This window comes from Bombyx mandarina, chromosome 04 (assembly GCF_030267445.1).
Source record: "Bombyx mandarina strain Sakado chromosome 04, ASM3026744v2".
Classification (NCBI taxonomy): domain Eukaryota; kingdom Metazoa; phylum Arthropoda; class Insecta; order Lepidoptera; family Bombycidae; genus Bombyx; species Bombyx mandarina.
Genome location: NC_143211.1, coordinates 12,270,221 through 12,294,892, shown reverse-complemented (window position 1 = coordinate 12,294,892; position 24,672 = coordinate 12,270,221). Strand labels below are relative to the sequence as shown.

At 34.7% G+C, this 24,672-nt stretch overlaps 2 protein-coding genes across 4 annotated transcripts in view; both read right to left on the bottom strand.

Moving 5' to 3' along the window:
• LOC114251807 (ubiquitin-conjugating enzyme E2Q-like protein 1) overlaps positions 1-7,644 on the bottom strand; it is a 33,252-nt gene extending 25,608 nt beyond the window's left edge. The window contains exon 1 of the mRNA XM_028186201.2: positions 7,493-7,644. The gene's annotated coding sequence lies outside the window, so the exon portion shown is untranslated. The remainder of the gene's footprint in view (positions 1-7,492) is intronic.
• Positions 7,645-10,066: 2,422 nt separating this feature from the next.
• On the bottom strand, positions 10,067-24,004 carry LOC114251813 (solute carrier family 66 member 2). 3 transcript variants are annotated; one of them, XM_028186206.2, is made up of 6 exons: positions 23,482-24,004; positions 23,255-23,391; positions 22,762-22,887; positions 20,284-20,500; positions 17,220-17,352; positions 10,067-15,234 (listed from the first exon to the last, which is right to left on the bottom strand). In XM_028186206.2, exons 1-6 carry the CDS (start codon positions 23,682-23,684, stop codon positions 15,178-15,180), a joined length of 873 nt encoding a protein of 290 aa, XP_028042007.1. In that variant the 5' UTR covers positions 23,685-24,004; the 3' UTR covers positions 10,067-15,177. The 3 variants fall into 3 exon arrangements, with proteins under 3 accessions (XP_028042007.1, XP_028042008.1, XP_028042009.1); XM_028186207.2 differs by having other exon boundaries at positions 22,762-22,839; XM_028186208.2 differs by lacking the exon at positions 22,762-22,887.
• Between the last annotated feature and the right edge of the window lie 668 nt (positions 24,005-24,672).

Here is a 24,672-nt window from a genome sequence, read left to right as displayed (position 1 = left end):
ATGAGTTTATATTTTAACTCGCTATGTAACAAAAGGATAATGTTTGTTGTAGTTTATTCTGGAACAAATGGTGTAGATCGGAAGGATTCGGTATTAATACGAGAGATCCCGGGGACACCACCCCGTCTGCCACCACGTGCTACACGCTTCCCTGGAATGTAATATACGCTGTTCAACGTGTTTGTGAACATGCAATTTATTTTTATTACGTGTCGTTAGATTCGTTCGCGTATTAATTTACACTCGCCAAAAAAAACTTTAGATAGCGGGTAGGCGGCGGCAGACGAGTAATAAATTACTTGGGTAAATTTAATTATGCATTGTTTTAGATAGGATATTTTTTAAGTGACATTAGAAAATTTACTTTGTGTTTTCAAATTATTCCTGAAAAATTTTAATATGTTTATACAGAAACATATTAACATAATAAACAAACAAAAATCAAACCCGTATAATTATAATTTGCGTAATTACTGGTGGTAGGACCTCTTGTGAGTCCGCGCGGGTAGGTACCACCGACCTGCCTATTTCTGCGGTGAAGCAGTAATGCGTTTCGGTTTGAAGGGTGGGGCAGCCGTTGTATCTACATATACTGAGACCTTAGAACTAATATCTCAAGGTGGGTGGCGCATTTACGTTGTAGATGTCTATGGGCTCCAGTGACCACTTAACACCAGGTGGGCTGTGAGTTAGGGGCGAAAGGCTATTTGGTTTAAGCGACATTTCGATTGATACGCAACATTTATCTTTGTAATTAAATGTTCGTTTTATTTGATATTAGTATCAACAATTTGATGTTTTTAATTGAACTACAATTAGGTTAGGAAGGAATTAGGAAGTTTTTTTGTTATGTTATTTTTTCCAAATTTTAAAGTGTAAATGGCTCTCCTGTAAAGTTGCAAAAATGTCGCTTAAGCCATCTTTTACCCCTCGATATAATTTAAAACGTGTTCCGACCGCGGTCGGTAGATTCAAATGTGAAACCTCCGGCAGGGCATGGCGGCAGTCACGACGTTCATTATCCACATGATTTAACTCACTAGCTTTTAACGTAACGGGACTCTGGACAAGACCGATGTGTTTGGGAGATGAATAATTTTATATTCATTTTGTAAATGGCACCATTTGTGTGGGCTTTATGGTATACTTACGACAGCTATAAAGGAGGTTTATAAATTGAGAAAATACAAAAAGCTAATGATAGTTAAGGTTTTGAATTCAATGATATGATACCAAATCTCATAATCTATGAAATGAACTACCTCTGAAATGTTTCAAGACTGATTGTAAGTATAAATGTCTTGATAATAGATTTCCTTAACGTTCGGGCCAGGGAGGCGGATCTCGCCCAAGCCCTGGCCCTCTAAGTGTTTCGGGTCCCCCTCACATGTCAGCCTGGGGACCGGCGAGAGGGGCCTAAGAAGACGACATGCAAGCTGCTGTGCACGCGGTTTACGCAAGAGCATCCGGTTGATGGAAGGCCGGCTATCCTCGACCCATGCTGGTATGACCCAGCGGGGTATTCCGTAGGATAACTCACTCTAACCGGCGCCATCTAGGCAGGCTTCGGATAGCCTGTCGATCGAGAAGGCTGGTGGTCGTGGCGCCGACGACCGCCGGTCCTGCGTCCCGAGGGGGAGGGTGATGGGAGAGATGTGCTCCGCACTAAACACTTCACTTTCCTCCTTTTGCCTTTTCATGAGTTCTGTCTCATACGAGGTTTTGACGTTGGTTGTCGAGCGACAGGGGGTTTAGTCGGTTCGACGCTACATGCTCCGCCTGCCATCCCCAGTGGAGGGCGGAAGTCCGGCGCTTTCCTCCTGACCAAAAAAAAAGCCTTAACGTTCTCGTTTTAGGAGTGGGTCTGCCAGTAAACAAATGATGTACAAACAAATAATAAACAAATGTAGTATATAGTATCTATGACTAAAACAACTTTAACGGAGTGATCTCGCGTTTTTTATTGTCAGTACAGTAAAAGCTCCTTAATTGCTCTTCATTTATTCGCGATTTCACTATTTGCGGATTAAATGCGACCCAATTCCTATATTCGCGGCTAAACATTTCTTTATCCGCTGATCTAATCGGTACATCGGTACAAATACATTGATAACAAATTTATAAATTATTTTTGTAATAATTTAAATTAATCAATAAATTAATCAATATGGTCTAAAGTCTCAATAAAATTCATTTTTTATATACTTGTTTTTTATTTTATGGCCTAGGAACGTATCCCCTATAATCGCATATATGTAAATTACCATTCCATATTCACGGTTTCTGTATTCGCCGCATATTTACGGAACACATACAACACGAATAAAGACTTTTTTAACTGTATATTCTTTCCGACGTTTCGAATACTTTATCACAGTTTCCATTTGGTCACGGATGACTGGCGAATATGAGATTTTGATCTCGTAACTCACAGGCCGGATTACAGTCGCCAACGAAGCCGTTAATCATTAGTCATATACCGTGTTTTTTTTTTAGTTGTTACATTCACAAAACTGGATAAAATTTACACACATTAACATTTAAGTTAAATAGAAAAAAAGGAATAAGTTTATTGAATTCACCCTTTTGGAAGTGAGCACAGCTTACATATATAACAATACTAGCTGGCCCGGCAAACGTTGTTTTGCCATATGAATTATTTAAATAACCTAGATACCGACTGCAGCGCCCTCTACCGGGCTGATTTGTGAATCTAAACCATCCAGGGTGCCACCCAAAAGGATATAAAAAAAATATTCAAATCCGTACAGCCGTTTAGGAGAAGTTCTGTGACAAACACACGTACAGAAGAAAGATATATAATCGATATAAAGATAATAATGTATATGTGATATTCGATTTTTGCGACTATTTTTACGATTTAATTTTGTTTTTATCATTAACTGACATTTAATATTTACTTTACAAGTCGTCCCTGGCTACAATAGTCATGGACGACAGTAAAGCCGTAGAAGTAGTTTTGATTAAATCGGCGCTTTTGCTTCTGGTTGTGTTTCAGTAACTAGCTTTTGGCTGTGTGGGTTCGGCGTAGAATAGCACCACCCTATTTTTTCCTGAAGTTGTCATAAAAGGCAACCAAGGGAGCGGATAATGGCAAGCAGTGTTATCTGATATTATATTATACTAGGGTATTGCGACTGGAATTTACTATTGGTAGAGCGTATTGTAAGTACGTAGGTAAGTACCATCATTGCGAAGTAGTCGCTCGTTCTGGTAGTAGCCCCTATACAACGCGATTGAGACTTCAACTTTCTGTATCCTGTGGCGGCAATCCCGTTCTGATGACTGCGGGCTTTGTTAGTAACTTTACTCAACATGGACATTGACCTTGTTCATCCATCTAAGAAATAATAATAAATAAATAAATACAAACTTATAACTCAACAAAAAATCCTAATTTTAAAATTAAATAGTTGTGTATTTTGTGTAGAAATTTTTTAATTACAAACAATCTTTAAATCTTTAACTCTTGTAACTTTAATTTAATAAAACGAACAGTTCTCAATGTCTTTTTTTTTGGGTCTGCAAAGTTCGTGGTTATGAAATACGTCTTCTAAAAAATATAATTATGAAGTACAAATAATATGTTTTATGTGCGGTAAAGAAAAAAAAAACAGAATTGTGTATATTTTTTAGATATCAATATGGAATATCCACAAAAAATACACAAACACACAACGTTAAACGTTATAATATTTCGAGGTTGTGAGGAAACAAATCAGCGTGTTTGACTGATTGTTTTATTGTCTCCTAAATTCTATGTATAGTAATCGGCAAACTTCTTGAGCAAATGACCTTGACTGCGCAGAACCGAATTTTAGATCACTTTGGTGGTGAGGGTGAGGCGCGACGGCAGGGGAAATCGTATCGAGCGCGTTATTGGTAGATCAGTCGAACCTTGCGTCCCGCACCGCGCCCTCATTCCGCTTGCTCCCAAAAGTACGCTTGCGTACAGTGGAAAGTCTATCGTTATTAATCGTTAAGTTATTTGTTATAATTGCTTGTGGACTTTGTTGCCATTGCTATTTGATGAGTGTTTGTTGATTTTTTATAAAACATACACTATGCCGTGACAAACTGGTGTAGTACTTAAAAGAAAGGGTAGAAAATTTGTGTACGACGTATATTGCTTCATTATAAAACAGGGGAAGAATGATATGGAAAAATTAAAACAGACTTCGGAAGCAACAAAAACATCAGTGAGTACTGTTAGGTGCATTATTAACGAAGCTAAAGGCTCTGGCTTGCTCGCCGTGTTTCGGACTCCGGGTAAGAAAAGATCAGGGAAGAAGAAAGTTACCGGAATGGATAGTTTCGTTCAATCTGTAATAAAAAGATGTAATCATAATAACTACGTAACAAGCAGCGAAACTCCGTATCGTAGAAAGGCTTCGAAAAATTTAAAGAAGATATAAATTTTAATGGCTCGGAATGAAGCTTACGACGAATTATGAAAGAGCTAGGCTTCAGATGGAAAAAAAGAACAGAAAATAATCGGAAGCTGGTAACTGAAAAAAGTAACATTCGATTACTACGAATCGAATATCTTCAAAAAATAATTAATTATAGACAAAAAAGAAGACCGAATCGACCGAGTTGTAAACTACGCCGATGAGCCCTATGTCGACTCATCACGATGATAGCGACTCGGGTGATGAAAACAGTGATGATGATGATAGTCAAGATTATGATAACGAAAAAAAAATTACAAATACCAGCTTCGCTTCAACTGAACCAAGACAGCTCTAGTTTTGACTTAATAGAAGGAATATCTATTTTACCCCAAGATTAAATTATTACAATTATTAACCTATATGTTTTGTTGATATTCTAATAAATATATAAATAAATACATATGTTGATTTTAATAATTTAATAGCATTATGACGCAAAGTAAATAATGTTTTTGCACGTGAGTGTACCATGCGCAAACTTACCCCCACTACGTCAACAAATGCTCAAGAAGTTTGCCGGTTATTATAGCCATAAACACCGTCTATCAGCGGGAACCGGGAACTAAATGAAACTAAATATATTCTAACTAAATATATTCAAAAAACAAAAAGTATCATTGTTTTGTTTGTTTGTTTGATACATACAAATGTATAATGCTATTATGCGGCTTTCATATTGAAATTTGTTATGTACAATAAAAAACAAAATCGTACAATGAAATTACAATACGTTATATAGTCACTTTTTTAACTAACAAACATGAACTTCCTAAATAATTAAATCATTCATAAATGGTTAAAGTCTTAGCAGTTTTGTTAAGTTTTTTGAGCGATAATAACGAAACAGTAATGTATTGTTTTCAACGTTTTTTATTGCGTTGACAGGTGAACGAACTTACAGCTCACCCAATGTTAAAATGGTCATCGGAATCTAGACGTCCTAATGCCACCACTTTAACATACGAGTTCCAAGGTTCTATTTTATTTAAAGTATCTGATATTGTCTATGCTTAATAAAAGGTTGGTTTTTGCGCAGCTCTGGGAGATTGTTTTGAAGGACATCTGCTATAATTATATAGGAATATTGCAGGGATCAGGTTTATTAACTGAACCTTTTTACACTCGAGCGGAGACCTTGTGCAGATGATGAAGCTATAATCAGATGCCTGCATCAAAATTCCGCATTGTAGTTGTTTTATGTTCAACAATAAAATTTTGTTTTTTGTTTGTTAGTTGTTTTTGCTAAGTTATCACACATACAGTGTTTGGGACATAGCCAATATATTATAAAATATTTAAAGTTTTACATAAGTAACGTATTAGTAAAATTTTAGGATAATTGTGTAGACGCATCAACGTACAATTGAAAATATTTGTAAAAAAACATCTCTTTAAAATTGTTGATAGATACTTATAATTGTAGAAATGTCAAGTGCAACAATGAATAAATGCGTTTTATATTTTATATTTATTGCTTAGGTGGGTCGACGAGCTCACGGACCACCTGATGTTAAGTGGTTACCGGAGCCCATAGACATACAACGCAAATGCTGCCACCCACCTTGTGATATAACTTTTAGGTCTCAGTACAGTTACAACGGCTGCCCCACCCTTCAAACCGAAACGCATTACTGCTTCACGGCAGAAATAGCCAGAGTGGTGGTACCTACCCGTGCGGACTTACAAGAGGTCCTACCACCAGTAATTTACGCACGATGTTATTCCTTCACCGTGGAGGTCAATCGTGAACGTTTGTTAAGTAAGTATTTCTTTAGAAAAATTGGTACTTGATAGCGGGATTCGAACATCGGTGCATCGCTAGATACGAATGCAACGGATATCTGGACGTCACAAAGATGTTTCAAGTACCTAGTTTCATAAGTATTGTAGATTTGAGTACGGAAAAAAAATATATACCTGCGGGCGTGAAAATTTTTGTTATTTTCTACTACCATTACATATTCATCGGATCAGGAATTGTTGCAAACTTAACAAAAATGGTTATAAGATACCAATCATACTTTTTCTGCTGAAAGTTCAGAATTGTTAAATATCTTAAATTATGTAATAAATAATAAAACTACTTTCCTATAAAAACAAAGACAATGTAAATAACTATTTTTATTATAAATTTCTATATGAGATAACCCTATATTATAAACAAATAGTTTATTATGTATTATGCAAAATTATTGATTTATTTATTCCTTGCAAATAGCCTATGATAAGATAAAATTCTCTCCCTAATTGAAATCACAATAGAACTAAGCACAGTGTAACTCTTTATAAATAAAAAATGAACATTGATTGATAACAAAAACATTCGAAACATTGGATAGGTTAAATTGATTAATTAGTGAAAATAATAAAGGGTTCAAAAGGTTATATTCTTTTAAATAATGTCAACGACTTGTTAATATCTATATATAGTATATAAATGAATTGCTGTTCGTTAGTCTCGCTAAAACCTCGAGAATGGCTGGATCGATTTGGCAAATTTTGGTCTTGAATTATTTATGGAAGTCCAGAGAAGGTTTAAAAGGTAAATAAACATGAAAATGCTCGAAATGAAATAAAAATAACAATTTTGTTTTTCCTTTGATGTGTGCCCCGTCGGACGGGTTCCTTTTGTTTGCTTTAAGTTTATTTTATACAAAAGTTTAGGTCTTTTATTTATCGATTGAGACACTGCGAAGTCTGCCGGGTCAGCTAGTATATTATAAAAATACTAGCTGTACCCGTCCTCTTCGCTGGGCATTTAAAATTAACATTATTATTTCTGACCCCCATAAAGATTCTCATCATGTGCCCCCTCCCCCCCCCGCAACTGGTGTAAGGAGTCCAACACTCATATAAATATTAGCCTATCCATTAAGTACATGTATTTTCTACATGGATACCAAGTTTCAAGTCAATCGGATGCATGGTTCAGTAGTTTTAGGGGAACATCCGTAAAAACCACTGTATATAATATATTAGTATAGATTGACGTAAAATTTACGAAGTCTGACACTGACCTGAAGCGGCTGGTGCAGTGCAGGCAGAGCCGGACGCGGCCGGACGGCGACCCACAGAGTCACACACTGCCGGCATACGCCCGCCCGCGCCGCTCGAGGGCGCCACCACCTCCATCGATCCACCCTACACCTCGCCCTTCCTACGTCATACAACAAACACTAATCTCAAAATCAAATGACGTAAAGTATCATGCTGATTTACTACGTTCGAGATTTATTTTACGACTTATTTATTAACATTTATATTATGTAATGTTATTTTTCCTTGTCAATGCAGGCGTTATTTTAGTGAATGATATAATATATTCTTATTTACGTTTGACGGCATTCATACGATTCTTACTGACTTCTGTATGATGGTAAATGTAGATTTAAAGTTTTTGCTTATTGCGTAGGTACGTTAAGTGGTTATCGGAATCCATAGGCGCCACAAGCCAAAACATTAATGCCGCCAGCCACCTCTAGGCATGACGTCTAAGTATCATTGTACTGTAAAACAGGGGACGCACTCTTCAAATTGGCACGCATGACATTTCGCGGCAGAAATAGGCAAGTTGGTGATACTTACCGGATTGCCAACTAAGTGATGGTTGAAGAATTCAGAGAACACTGTTGATCATTCTCAGCCTTCGAAGACACCGCCCGGGAAGAGATGGGGTTATGTTATTCTAGACTTACTTATCCAGGGTCTTCCACTGTCGATTTCAAAGTGCTGTGTGGAGTCTGGGTGTGAACCCGTTTATCTGGAGTAAATCATAATGGATGCCAATATCTACCGGAGTCAAATATTACAATTTAATCAAGGAACACAAGATATTTGATACTAGACCGATAAATTGGATTTCCAGCAAGGTCTATCAAGAGTCGCCATCACTTGCCATCTATTTCAGTCGCAACTACTTGTAGGAAACGCTTCGTAAACTATGGCATGTGCATTTGTAGCATAGTTCTGAAACTTCTTGCAGTTGGAAGGGAATGTAGCCTTAGATTAGCAATGCAGCGATTATAAATAACAAGCATTACGGTAAAAACTACCTTTGGTTTGCGACGCAGTGTGTTCTCTTTTTTTTGAATTAAATTTCACAGCCAACCTCTTTATTAATAATTTTAGAACATATAAAAATAGTCTCTCTTGACACGTTAACAAAAAAAAAAGGAAAAATGTTTTGACACCCGACCCCAAATAATGAACAAGAACTGATAGTAAAGCAACGGTGGGTGGGGCATTTACGTTGTAGATGTCTATGGGCTCCAGTAACCACTTAACACCAGGTGGGCTGTGAGCTCACCCACCCATCTAAACAATAAAAAAAATATTTATAAACAAACTTGTGGTTTAAGCATTAGTACTGGCAGCTATCAAAGAAAACAAGAAATACGATACAATATTTTTAAGATTAATTTGCATGGATACAAGCACCAAACAACATGATCGTTGTTGACTCAGGTTTTTCTTCATGTATGAGTATGTAGCATTTAATCGCATTTCCAAGTAGGTTTATTACGATTACTTAATTGAATAATATTAAAGGTTGTATGTAGTATGTATCATCTCGTAATTTCTCTCTGTACAATTACCTGGAATATGTAGGTATATCGTTCCAAGTCCTAAAGTGCTTATTCTTACACTAATTAATTTGCTTTAATTGTTTTTCATACGTTTGTTGTTTTAACCTAGAGATAGGTTTAAGAATTTAATAATATTTAAGATTAGGGATAGGTCTTTGTTGCAAAATAGTGAGAATTTGTCACATAAAAAAATAAAAATTTAAATAGAACCGTATACATGAATGCGCTTCGTTCGAGTTCGAGTAGACTGTGTATGGTTTGTATAAAGTAGGCGGATTGTGAGAAGACAAAATGCTTAACGGTTTTCTTCGTTGTTGCTTTAGATCTATGTGCAGCCGTCTACCTCATCCAATAATGAGTTTGAGATGGAGGTGATCGCGAAACAGTAGGAAAGATCGATTAAACAACTATTACATTTTTGAACATGTGAGAATGTTAAACGGTTATCCCATTTTAATTTTCGCGCCAATTTTATTTGTTTAATTGTGTATATGTGGTGGTCTCGAATAGAATTTATATATTTATGAACTTTTTGCAAAGATTGTTAACAGATAACGTTCTTCTTCTTCTTCGTCGCTTTCTTCATTGCTGTCGTGTCCCTGAAACCTGACCGTAGCCTGTCTCGTGAGCTGTTTCCATCTCGTCCGATCCTCAGCTTCTCGAATGGCGGTTGCGACTGGCAACCCAGTTAGAGCGGTTACTTGATCGCACCAACGGCTAGGTAATCGGCCGCGGGGTCTCTTTCCTTCTACTTTGCCCGTCACAATCACTTTGTCCAAGTTATCTGACTGTCGGCGGGCAATATGACCGAAGTAGCTGAGGATCCTCTGGTAACAGATTGTTGAGAGCCTGATTCGAATGCGAAGCTGATCCAAGATAGATTTATTTGCCCTCTTGGCCGTCCACGGAATTTGGAGCATTCGTCTCCAGCACCACATTTCAAATGCGTTTATTTACCACCACGTTAATTGAAATAGGAATTGATATTTGCAATAATAAAAACTGTAACAAACGATAACTTTATTTCATATTATGATATTTTTTATAATAACAACATTTTTACGTACCTTCGTCAATACAAATGGTAAATAACACATACAACAATAATTTAATAGTTATATTCAATAATTGACCGATACATATCAAAATTTAAATTTAAATGATAAATAAAATTACTTTAATATAAATTAAATGATATGTTTCGTCGCATGTTATACATCTTTCCCTCCTTCGTGGTTGTATTAGCAGTAGATATATGAGTCGTCTATTATCAAAGGTGGCAATCTGTGCATTTGGACAAAAAAAAATTATTGATATTTCAATACAGATTGATTTGAATATAATCGTCTCCTTCAAAGAATACGGTTCAAAACCTGCATTAAATAAAGGTTAATACTTAACCTGTTATTTATCTAAGATGTCGTTCAGAAGAGTTTTGTGACTGCCAATGGAATACAAAGTCAATAATTCGTTTTCCTGATTTACCAATAATTATCCACAAGTTACATTGCCGGCTTTGATACTAGTCGACTCATATATGCATTTCTTAAAATTTAACAAAAGCTAAACAAAAAGATATTTGAATAAGTTCACTTCATAAATCGCAGAAGAGTAAATTATCGACGATTAATAGAAACCGGGGTCATTGACTATGCTTGTCTTGAAATAAAAAAAGCATTATTTCAACGTAAATAAAACAATTAACTGCCGATATCACGAGTGCGGGATGTACATTTTTTTCTAAAACTAGAATTTCGTCAAATCGCAATATGGGCCGTACAGAAATCGGAGGTCAACCACCCTTACACGAGGCGCCTGCGTTCATTAGAACAAATTACTGTTTACCTCATCGTTTAAAGGGTAGGTATTTATTAATATTAAATGTAAAAACTTTGCCTTTTATGTTTAGCTAGTTTTTTGGTTAATCTATTTTTTTTTTTATAATATGCATTGCGAGCTCCCCAAATTTTAATGGAATTTGGATTATCGGTTGAATTGATCGACTATGTTGAGGAATTGGTTAAGACTTTCACAACTACGATATAAACAAAACACAACACTGAAACTGCTAACATTACCCATTTATATTCAACACTTAGCTCCAAATACCATAAATGCCAATTGATATATTGTTATAATAGTTACAAATCCTCTTAAAACAGTCGATAGGTTATTTTGATATCAACAAAAACATATAGAATTGACTTGCATTATTTCTTAGTAAAGAGACATTTTCATTTAATCATTGGTTTTTTTTTTCGTCAGTACATATTTTTACGTTCACAATCACAATTTTTTATGTTTCACTCGTTCGTTTTGTACTTTATTCCTCATTAATGGAAATATTATGGAATGTATATATAAAAGTGAAATTAATTTGTAATTTCCAAACTATTTCACGAATGGACAGTGGAAAATCTCAGGAAAATATATCCAAGTAATTCAGTGGTTGAAATGTTATGTTTTAATAATACTGTATGCTCACAGTTTTGTACTTACATCTAAGTTTATTACTTCATCTTTTTAAATCATTTCTTAAATCAATTTATTTACAAAATAATATTTTGTTTTCGATAAAATAAATCGTCAAAGTACATGATGTAATAGCTAGTAATATTTTGCGTTTAGTAATTTATGACTTTTTGGCGGGAACGAAGTTGACTGGATTGTTATATTATTTTTAATTTGATGTTTCTTCAGGTTTAAGTGTGTATTAACAGTGGTTTATTAACTGTTTAGCATCTGTAAAAGTGCACACATGCGGGAAAAAGAAGGAAAACCGCTTGACGCAGCTTCTTCCGAAGTCTCCTGAGAAAGTCAATAAGTAACCACCACATCACCGAGACTTTGTTTCATCCCAATTGATTAAATTCTCAAATTAATCAACTTCATCCCTTTCCGTTTCATATTGTTTTTTATATAGCGGAATACAGGAAGAAATAAATTTGGCTAAAAGGTCTCGTTGCCAGACCATAATATCTAAAAATAAGTGTTTTTTTTTAGTTTTCATCAAACTATTAAATCATTTTGCATATGTAAGGTATATTTTAAATTGGTTAACAAATTGATTAAATAATCGGTCCCATAATAATTATATCAATGATCCCCATCTATTTCCGCGTCAAAATTTTACTTTTTAAAAAACAAATTTTATATTGTATGCCGTATTGCAACGTAAAGAATATAATATATGCTCATAGCTTCTTATTGAACGTGGCTTATATTTTGTTTATTTAAAATATTATTATCTTTTCAAATTTTTAAATATTCCTATAACACCTTCGACTTTGGGAACGATTGGAACCCTTTTTTTTAATTACCGAGGTTTCTGTTATTCAATTACTATTTTTTTGTGAAACATTAATTTATGTTTATGCGCTGATGTTAGTTTGATTACAATTTTAATATGATAAATACGTAACAAAACAGCGAAAGTTCGGAAGGTCACCGTTACAAAAAAAAAAAAAAATAATTAAAAAACAAAAAGAAAAGAGTAATATTAAAATTAATAGTTTACCATTAACTTGTACTTGTTATTTACATGCAGCCATATCACAATGAACAACATTTAGAATGTATCTCATAACTAGATCTCCGAATATACCACAGAATATCCCTCACAACATACAATTCCACAGCAGTCACTAAAGTACGTATTTGTTTTTATTTTCTATCCTATTTTATTTTTTAGGCGAACCTAACCTTAAATGCAGTTATTGCTATTGTTAATCCAAGCAATGAGGCTTCCAACCGTGAGCACTAACTGGCACGAAATGACTTATCTGATACGGCGATAGTAAATTGATAATCCATGTCAAAATGGCAGATGTAAAAACAATCAAATGCATCTCATTACGATTTTATGGAATTTAATTAATAATCTTTCATTAATAATTAGACTAATAATTAATTTTAATAAATTAATTTTATTGCACCTGAATGCGAAATACAGCACTTATTCATTTATAGTATTCTGTTATTTTAGACCGCTCAAAGACATCTATAGTTATATACCACAGTTAAACTAGGTTAGACTCGGCTTTGACTATAACTATTGCATTGAACTATATTGTTGAGTTTGATTATAATAATTGCATTGAAAACAAAAAAAATATTATTAAAACTACTCGAACGCCACCTGACGTACGTTGATTTGTATTATATTAAAGCTTATCAGTTATTAAATCATTATACATTGTAAATTTATTGAAATCATTGCAAACTTTTAATTTTCAACATTATTACGATTACATTTTCGAGGGATTTCTTGAATTTAAAACATTAGCGTCAATTTTAATTAACCTAACGCTCTTGCCCACGGTTGGATAGCATTACCTATTTTAAGAGATACAAGTCATTCCGTGTGCACATTGATCATATTGCTCAGAGAAGACACTGAATTCTAAAAGCTAAAGCTATGTATCGCGACGCGTCTAATTCTTACGACTAGTATTTTTTTTCTTCTTTCTAATTATAAACAAGAAAAAGGAATAACATTGGTCAACATATTATGTCTACTAATAAAATCTAAAACATTTTAATTAGAATTTAATGAACCTCTTCGATTATTAGGCACAGACCTATAGCACCGTAACCGGATACGCGACAAGATGAAAAGCATCTATTTTTAACATTACTTTGTGTCATTACAAAAAAAATCATTTAAATTTGGAAGTAAACATGCCGTGTTAAATGGAAGTACACAATTTTCAGTTAGTATGTCAAAAATCAATTTCTTAAGAAGACTTCATTGATCCAATAGGTAACAAATACAATAAAGTGTGTGTGTGTGTTAGAGAAACGTTCCCGAAGACGAAATGCGTATTATATACCTTAACACATCTCGACATAAAGTGGTATTTATTTTTTGCTAAAAACATCACTTTCAGAATATTAATTTGTATTTATTTATCTGGAGCTGTCTTTTCTAGTAGTAGAAGTAAGGTTTAAAAGTTTTGTACGCTTTACATTGCCGGCTTGTGAGACTTATTTTTTATCTTTAGTTGTGCTTACTGATGTTAAGTGGCTATGAAAGCCAATAAGCAACACAAGCCGAATACGACAATCCAGTTTAAGACATAAGGTCTCATTTGCTTTATTCCACAGGATCGCACGACAGTTTAGCGGCAGACAGAGCTATAGGTTTTTTTTATTTCATTTTATTGCTTAGATGGGTGGAAGAGCTCACAGCCCACCTGGTGTTAAGTGGTTACTGGAGCCCATGGACATCTACAACGTAAATGCGCCACCCACCTTGATATAATTTCTAAGATCTCAGTATAGTTACAACGGCTGCCCCACCCTTCAAACCGAAACGCATTACTGCTTCACGGCAGAAATAGGCAGGGCGGTGGTACCTACCCGCGCGGACTCACAAGAGGTCCTACCACCAGTAATGCCATAAATCTACCTATATGGGCATAAAGTAACCTTTAGCAGCAGCAATTTGCAGATTTTATAAAACTTGCGGTTTGAATTTTATTCTACGATATAATTCATTCAACAAGTCATCCGAGAACATGTGTTAGGTACATATATACTCAATGGCTTTTAGGATTTGAGCCTTAGCATCACGTTGCAATTCCCTATACAAATACATAGTAACAATATTTCCATTAAAAAAAGTACAGTTTTAATTTATGTCGAGCTACAATAGTTTTGGCAACGTGAACGGTTCTCTTACACACTGTACATGAAATTTAAACATACTCCCGCGGATAAGAAATATGACAAATAATTATTTACATTTAGCAACATACGATTTAGCAACCCTTACACTAGGGTTGTCGCTTGTTACTAATTATTACATACTTAATGTGTTTTACACTTGTTATCATGATCATTTGTCATAAGCATCTCAGTTGATGCTTCATTGAAAGATACGTTCAGTGTGCTTAGTGCGAGTTTTTTAACGTTCTCGATAGCGTAAAAGTTAACACAAATTTGTATGGAGTTGGAACGTTTGCCTACGTTTGCCGCTAGGAGCGCTGTTCCAACTCTATACAAATTTGAGTTAACTTTCACGCTATCGAGAACGTTAAAAAACTCGCACTAAGCACACTGTTTGTCGTTAGGGGTGACCGATGCGAGCGCTATAAGTCGGTCTCGGTCCACTGTTAGTCGCCTCGCCGCAACCTTCGAGCCGCCGCCGTGTTGTGACGGTATAACCACACCTGCGATAATATTTATACAAGTCAGCGTACTATCTACGTGTGCAATGATAATACTTGAAATTATAGTATTGTTTAAAATGACTCATATGCCTTTTTATCAGTATAAAATAGACTTTATTTTTGAAGTGAAACTCATAATACGATTTCGAACAAGGTAGCGTTAAACGTTTAACGCTACCATGGAATAGAAAGAGACAGAGCGAGAGTGAATGCGTGGCACTCGAACGCATTCGCGTAGTATACTTGTTACAGGCCAGCGCGAGCGTTAGTAACGAGTAGCGCTCAATATTTTAATGAAGCATTTAATATAACTAGTCAGGTCATAAGTATTGTCACACAGTAAAAACTTTTCTTTTAGGATGCTGGCCACAAAAAAGTTTATTGAATTCGAATTTCGAATTGTTCATGAAAATAAAAATGTATACTTTTTAGAATTTTACTCATTTTTAAATATGGAGTGGACGCTTAAAGAAGACCGTGTTGCAGTTATTGCGTTGCATCGTTGCGGTTACGCGCCAATTCAAAATTTTAACATACTGAAAATTTTTAATATAACCAAAAGATTCGTTTATCGTACCATCAAACGATACAATGAAGACTCTAGTGTAGATAACAGGTCAAGAAGTGGTCGCCCTCGGTCTGTTAGGACTCCAGCAGTGATAAAAGCTGTGAAGGCGTGAATTCAAAGAAATCCCAAACGTAAGCAGAAACTGTTGGCCCTTCAGATGGGGTTAAGCAGAACCACGGTGAAAAGGGTGTTAAATGAAGACTTAGGGCTTCAGGCATATCGAAGAAAAACAGGACATCGTTTGAATGCTCGTCTAATGGACCTGAGACTGAAGAGATGCCGCGCTTTGCTGAAGCGGTACGCGGGAAAAAAATATCGGGAAATTCTTTTTCCGGATGAAAAAATTTTTACCGTAGAAGAGAGCTACAACAAACAAAATGATAAGGTGTACGCACACAGTAGTGAAGAAGCGAGCAACCGTATTCCGCGTGTCCAACGAGGTCATTTTCCATCCTCGCTCATGGTATGGTTGGGAGTTTCCTATTGGGGCTTAAAAGAGGTACATTTTTGTGAGAAAGGTGTAAAAACGAATGCAATTGTGTATCAAAATACAGTCCTGACGAACCTTGTGGAACCTGTTTCTCATACCATGTTCAATAACAGGCACTGGGTATTCCAACAAGATTCGGCGCCAGCTCATAGAGCGAAGAGCACACAAGACTGGCTGGCGGCGCGTGAAATCGACTTCATCCGGCACGAAGACTGGCCCTCCTCCAGTCCAGATTTGAATCTGTTAGATTACAAGATATGGCAACACTTGGAGAAAAAGGCGTGCTCAAAGCCTCATCCCAATTTGGAGTCACTCAAGACATCCTTGATTAAGGCAGCCGCCGATATTGACATGGACCTCGTTCGTGCTGCGATAGACGAATGTCCGCGCAGATTGAAGGCCTGTATTCAAAATTACGGAGGTCATTTTGAATAAACTTTAGTGTCATAAGAATCTATGTTTTGTTAAGTTCATTTTGGTATATGAATGGTTACATAATGAATAAACTTGTTTCAATTATTTTACATTAAACATGTGACAGAATTTATGACCTGACTAGGTATATATATATATATATATATACATAGTTATTTTTCTATCTAAATATGTATATATAATATAAATGTTAAGATGTCGCATCTCTTATACACAGCATTCCCTATTACGAGAGCAATATGATTTAAGGATGAAAAATGAAGAAAACAACAATACTACACATCGAAAAAGAAGTTTTACTTCATTTCACGTGCACCAAGTTGCACGCTCATCGTTTTTTTGTAGTGAATTAAATCAACGTCTTGATGCTTTGTACGCTTTTACGTACATGCACAAAATGAATACAAGTTTACATACTTAATTTCCCATTAAGGTACCATCGAATTTAATGTTCTAGATCAGAAATACTTAGATTAGGTATTTATAACTTACTTGGAATAAAATAACGACATCAAGGAAGACTTGTAAACCGCCACAAACCCAGAATTGCGTTGGAGCCTCTCTAATAATAAAGTATGCAGTCTTAAAAATGTCGCCACACGTCCACATTATCACCATGCTGACACTGAAACATTATACTATATAAACTAAGCAATATTAACAGTGATGAACCAAACAAGTGACCAATGTGCTTCCCTATGATTTTCTTGGTGAAATATTTAGTACTAAATATTAGTATTTTAATATTAAGTAATACTACTAAATTTAGTACTAAATACATGAGATATTTAGTAAAATTAATTATTTTATTAATTTTATTATTAATTATTAATTAATTAAATTAATTTAATAAAATTTAGTACTAAATACATGAGATATTTAGTACTAAATATTTGAGGTAGTTTATTTGAAATAGTGTATTAAAAAGAATTTAATATAATATATATTTAAAAAAAAAACTAAGTTTACAAATACAAAGTCAAATCGAATGAAACAAAACAAAAATATTGTCTAATAAAAGGTTTCCATTAATGAATCTTCCATGTTCTTTTATCATAATACTGTATTATCAGTAGAAATACATTTGAGATGTTTGATGATGAAATAACAACAACAAGAGAACTACAATAAAATTTTAAAGGTTCCACAATGTATTCGTAACACATTCAATTCAAGTACTGGTGGTAGGACCTCTTGTGAGTCCGCACGGGTACGTACCACCGCCCCGCCTATTTCTGCCGTGAAGCAGTAATGCGTTTCGGTTTGAAGGGTGGGGCAGCCGTTGTAACTATACTGAGACCTTAGAACTATATCTCAAGGTGTGTGGCGCATTTACGCTGTAGATGTCCATGGGCTCCAGTAACCACTTAACACCAGGTGGGCTGTGAGCTCGTCCACACATCTAAGCAATAAAAAATAAAGTTACCAGACAGTAACAGTAAACAGTAGATCTGTAGTATTGTTAATAAGCTATTATTAATTAAATAAATAATAAGTGGGAACCAATCACGCACGGTCATCCAGCCTCAAATTAGGATATTCCCTGTGTTATAGGAGCCACACAGTGATATGCATATTTATATACGTTTAAATACATATATGGATAATAAACACCCGAATGTTTGTACTATGTAGGAATCAAACCCACGACTTTCGCCGCAACAGTCAGGGTCGCTAACTAGTGCACCACCGATTCACTCAGTTAATCGAAGCAATTATTCTTTTAATGTTATTATAAATGAAGATTACTTTTAAGTGTAGTCCATCAAAATAAACTAGGTCATATTTATTGTATTAAAATCGAAATGACACAGGTGGTGGTTAATAAATTTACTATTCATGCATTTGATTAACCCGAAAACCAAATTGTACTATTGAGAGAAACAAACCGAATGGTCTTATTACTGATGATCTATATCTATTTAAGGCTCAGGAAGGAATTCGTGGTAGGAATTTTACTATTGGTAAGTAACTATACTGAGACCTTAGAACTTATATCTCAATGTGGGTGGCGCATTTGCGTTGTAGATGTCTATGGGCTCCAGTAACTACTTAACAACCGGTGGGCTGTGAGCTCGTCCCCCCAGTAAGCTATAAAAATAAAAATTAGCAGAAAGTCGAAAAGGCTGGGATATGATATCCGTATTTTCTGATTAATGACCAGATAAGCTACCATTGATATAAGATCCTCTGACCGCCAAATAAATGATCAATTGTTCCCTTAGAACGCCGGACTGTACTATGGAATTAGAAAAGAATCATACATAATAGGTTGGGGAAAAAGTCTTTTCGCATTATAGTTTGTATGAACTTGTTATAAAATCTATTTGTATCTGGCTGGTTTTGGTATCATTAAAAGTTTAAATTTTAAAGAAGATAATTAGGAAAATGTGTGATTTTTATTTATTTTTCGTACTGTCAAGATGAGTGAATCTAATGAAGAAATTCGATACATTTTAAAATTTTACTACAAAAAAGGCAAAAATGCAACGCTAGCCGCGAAAAAAAATTGGGATGTTTATGGATCTAGTGCAGTGTCTGCGAGAGTAGCACAAATTTGGTTTAAGCGTTTTCAATCCGGAAATTTTGATTTAAGATGCACGTCGCTCTGGTCGCCCTATTACGGATAAAATGGATGCCATTTTTGAAAAAGTGCAGCAAGATCGACATATCTGTAGTTACGACGTAGCTGAAGAACTGGGAATTGTCCACAAAACAGTTTTGGCGCATTTGAAAAAACTGGGTACACAAAAAACCTCAATATTTGGGTATCTCACGAACTCACTGAAAGAATCCTAATGAATTATTTATTTATTTATTTATTTTATTTTATTTGTGATTCTTTATTACGACGTAATGAAACCGAACCATTTTTGAAGAAGCTGATAACTGGTGATGAAAAGTGGATCACGTACGACAAGAACGTGCGAAAAAGGTCGTGGTCAAAGGCCGGTCAGGCTTCACAGGCTGTGGCGAAACCCGGGTTAACCGCAACAAGGTGATGCTGTGTGGTGGGATCGGAAGGGCATTATTCATTATGAGCTGTTACCACCAGGCAGTGCCATCGATTCTGAACTCTACTGCGAACAACTGATGAGATTAAAGCAAGAAGTTGAGAGAAAGCGGCCGGAATTAATCAACAGAAGGGGTGTGGTTTTTCATCACGATAACGCTAGACCTCACACATCTTTAGCCACTCAGCAAAAATTAAGAGAGCTTGGCTGGGAGGTGTTACCTTGCACCTTCAGATTTCTACCTGTTTCGGTCTCTTCAGAATTCTTTAGGCAGTGTCAGGTTAACATCACGAGAGGACTGCCAAAACCAACTGTCGCGGTATTTTGATCAGAAGTCCTAAATTTTCTATAACAATGGGACCATGTCCACCACGTTATCGAACAAAATGGTACCTACATACTTTAGTTAAATGTAAATAAACTATAGTAAAAAATGTTGTGAATTTTCTTAAAAATGCCAAAAAACTTTTTCCCCCTTATAAGGAATATGAAGATTTGCTTGCAACATTGCTAAATAAAACCTGTATTTACTTTGAACTCACCTCATTCCTTCAGTACTTTTATTCTGTAAGTTCTTGGCTATTTGTGGTGCACCGAGCATAGCCTCAGTGAAAACCGCCATGAAGCCAATCAACTCCACGAACGGAGAGAACTCTATCAAGAGATATGTGACAGCCGCGCCCAATACCGAGAAAACGAGCATGCAGTCCACGTAACTCTGGAAGTCTGTCCACGCCCAGAAGTACTTCCTTTCCATATCTGCAGAAGAGGAAATTATTGGGTAAGTATTATTCGCGTAATATCTACAAATCATTTACATTTATAATCAATGTTATATGTTGCAACATTTTATATTAATTTAACGTTATGAAGATTCAGATGGGGGGGGATGGAAGATTTCTATGATCGTAGGTAGCGATTAGGGCCGGTGTCAAACGTGCTGTAATGGGAGATATTTGAAACGTACGTAGCTAAATAGCTGACCTCAGTTTAAATCCCTCCTCTGATAGCGTTAAAGTTAATTCAAAATTGTATGGAGTTGGAACGTATGCCCACGTTTGCCACTAGGTGCGCTGTTTCAACTGCATACAAATTTGACTTAACTTTTACACTATTGAGAACGTTATAAAAGCTCGCACCGTTGTCATTAAGTTTGTCGCTCAACTGCTAACATTATGTAATTGAAAATATTCCATAATGTAATATAAGGAGTCATTGTACCTTTTTATTAAAATCCTCAGTTACATTTATGGAATCATCTTTTTTTTTATTTACACCGTCATGTTTTATTTATTGCTTAGGTGGGTGGGCGAGCTCATGGCTGGTGTTAAGTGGTTACCGGAGCCCATGGACATCTACAACGTAAATGCGCCACGCACCTTGAAATATAAGTTCTGATGTCTCAGTATAGCTACAACGGCTACTCCATCCTTCAAACCGAAACGCATTACTGCTTCACGGCAGAAATAGGCAGGGTGGTGGTACCTACCCGTGAGGACTCACAAGAGGTCCTACCACCAGTAAAAAAGTTGTGTTCAGAGTTTACAATTTCACCTTGGTATAAACCAAGTTTCATAATAGAATGGCTATATTAAATAAAAAGGACGATATTGTGAATGATTTTCGAAGGTCATTTGGGGAATTAAAAAGAAGTTTTGAATAACTATATTAAAAATATTTGTCATGACATTTTTAGAAATTCGTAGGCTTAGGGACCGTTATTAATGTCGAGTTACGTTAAAAGGATTCTCTTTCAAAATGTGTTGAGTTTGAAGATGACCGATTTTTTTTGTTATCTGTAGGTATAGATAAGTGGATGTGTAGAATATAGTTAAACTTTAATGCGTGCTAAACGTAAAACGATGTATTGACATTAATCTTATCCTAATCACAAGTTAAATAAAACAAAATAATATTTTTTTATCTGGATGTTTGAGATAAAAAAAACTTTAAAATGAAATGTTTATACATATTATGATTAACAAAAAACTATGCTGTCAGTATTTACTATATTAGAGTCATCACTTTTTAATTGCAGAAATACAAATGTCAAAGTTGTTTATTAAATGTATAATTATAAATGTATATTTAATAAACAGCTACAACAGGTAATTAAAACGCCCGGTTTAATTTCAGTCTAGAAGAATGTAAAAAAGGAAATTAAAAATATCAACTCAAAATATTATTTACTAAATGAGTACTATATATACAGTACTTATATAAATTAACAAATTATCATTTACAAATGCCTTACAAAATCATTCCTTGAATAACCATAACAATCAATCAAATAACAAAAATCACTGATGTAATGTTAGTACCAGATGTAAATAATCGTTACATAAAGCAGTGTCGATGTCGAAAATTTTCTCTATAAAATAAGAAAGCTGAGCTGCATCATACTATACCAAAATGATGGAATATTAAGTTTGTTGGGTACAAACATTAAAATATTTGTGTTGTAAGATTGTCTTGCTATATCAATCATAGTAAATAAACATTAATTTAAAATGATAGTACATAACAACTAACTAGGAAACAAATGGCAAAGGCTAACAAAATAAAGAGATAGCGTGTAACATATATTTGAACCGATTGCAGATTCATTCAGATTTATTTATAAGATTGTTTAGTTATCAGAACATTGAACTTTGTTAGTTACAACAATGTAATCTGTAGATTAATTGAGTGTGTACATTCATGAAGCTTTGTACATATCCATTTAATTGTTTATACTTTATGTACAAAATAAAAGTCAGAAAACTTATAGGGTTTATTTCCATGTCAACCTCAGAGTGATGTAAAGATGAAGCCTGTATAATAATCACCATTTCCCCATGCATTATATAAAAGCAAATACAAAATATACCACATAATTTTATAATACAAAATGACATTGCTCTGACAAATGAAATTGATATGATGATTGGTCACTGAAACAAAACAAAAAAAAAATGTAGAAAAGGTATTTATTTATATGACAGTATATGGTCAAATGATGTACACAATTTTATGCTCACCATAGAAACGATGGGGTTTCTCTCCACCAGAGATACCGCTGCGCTGATTCAGCCAGCGTGCTGTCTCATCCGGCTGAGCTGGTCCATTCACACAACATAATAGTATATATAACATGAATATTGCATCTAATTGTCACCAATACCCCGGCCACCAACATAAAATTATGTTAAAATAAAATTAATTACAAGCAAATAAAATTAAGATATATGCTTATGAATGGAGTAGTGATATACATAAATAAAGGAGAAAATAATTGACTGAAATATAAAATATAGTAAACTGTATTAATTAAGTGTAAGTACATTTTTAATTTGTTTCCTTTTTTTAAACATATACATTATGTACATTTGATACCAGATTTATATTGAGTCATAAATAAAATGAAAAAAAATAAAAAATTATGTTAGATTATACCAGCAAAAAATAATATTTTCAAAGCTGCTAACTACATGTTTTACTTAATGTTTAATTTCAGCCACATCCAGTACTAACCTGTGAATATTCTTTCTCTTGCTCTGATAATCTGGTTCTTTTTTCGAACTGACACACAAAGATGAATCATAACAAACATAGTCACATTCATTACAATGCTTTGAATTAACAAGGGTAATTCATAACGTTTTCCAAACCTAAAAATCAAATTTTATACATGTTTATTGTTATTCATTAAAGTTAAAGTTAAGTATTGTTGAACTATAGTTTACTTTAAAGGCACATACCAAAACAATATCCTCAAAGTGTTGGCTATTAGAAGAGCTAAACACACATACAAAGAGAATCCTTCAGCATCTTGCGTCTTTTTAATTTGTCTATATTGAGGGATATATGGAGCGACACCTCCTATTATCATAGCACCAGCAGCTCCAAAGCCCACCAGATGGCCCACAGTGAGCCCCAACTCATCGGAAATAATCCAATCCATTTTTATCAATTACTTTGTTTGTATAAAATTTAAGTGAGTTTTATGTAAGCTCCCGTTTAACGCACCTCGTTAATAATGCTAACGTTAAATTCATATTATGTTTTTAAACTACTTCTGAAAACATAATATGTTAAAAGTTATCAAAATAAGGTTTCCTAACTCTGAACAAATATTTAAAAAAAATTAAGTAAATGGTCAAGTTATCGTATTAACAACGGACTAAGACAAAAAACTTATTTGCAATGTTCAAACCAGTGATCTAAAATGATTTTAATCTCTGATTGAAATAAAAACAGATTTTGACATTCACACAGCGCTTTTTTTTAAGGAATTTTCTGACCTGGTAACTAAGATCTTTAAGTCATGTCTTATTATTATTAAAATTCTTATTTTATGAAAAATGATAATATGGAGTGAAATGAAATGAAATGAAGATTAATTTGAAACATTAATCAACTGGGATTAAATTAAATCAAATGAGATGATATGGGATGATATATAATCTCAGTAAAATGGTGGTCATTTACTGCGACTTTTTCAGTGGACTTTTGGAAGATTCCCACATTTATGCACTTTCACAGATACTAAACAGCTACTTTGCACAGTAACATTCAAAATGACGACTTTGACGCCAACTGCTGTACCCGGAATTCGGTGAATACACTGTCCGAAAAAACCGAGATCCAGATCCAAAAAACTGATTTTCTCTACATCTAACATGAAGTTTGTGTGCGAGAGAGAAGGCCCATTCATTAGGTACAGTTTTTAAATGTGTTAGAAAGAATAAAACATAATAGTAGAATATATGTTATGAGTCCAAACTCCGGACTATTCACACCCGGAATTCGGCGATTGAACTGTTGACGCATATCTTGTTGAACCCGGAATTCGGCGATTGCACTGTCCAAAGGATGCGTACACATTGAACCCTGAAGAAACACTAAATAGACAAAATAAAACAAATCACACAACTTCACTCTTCGCGTTC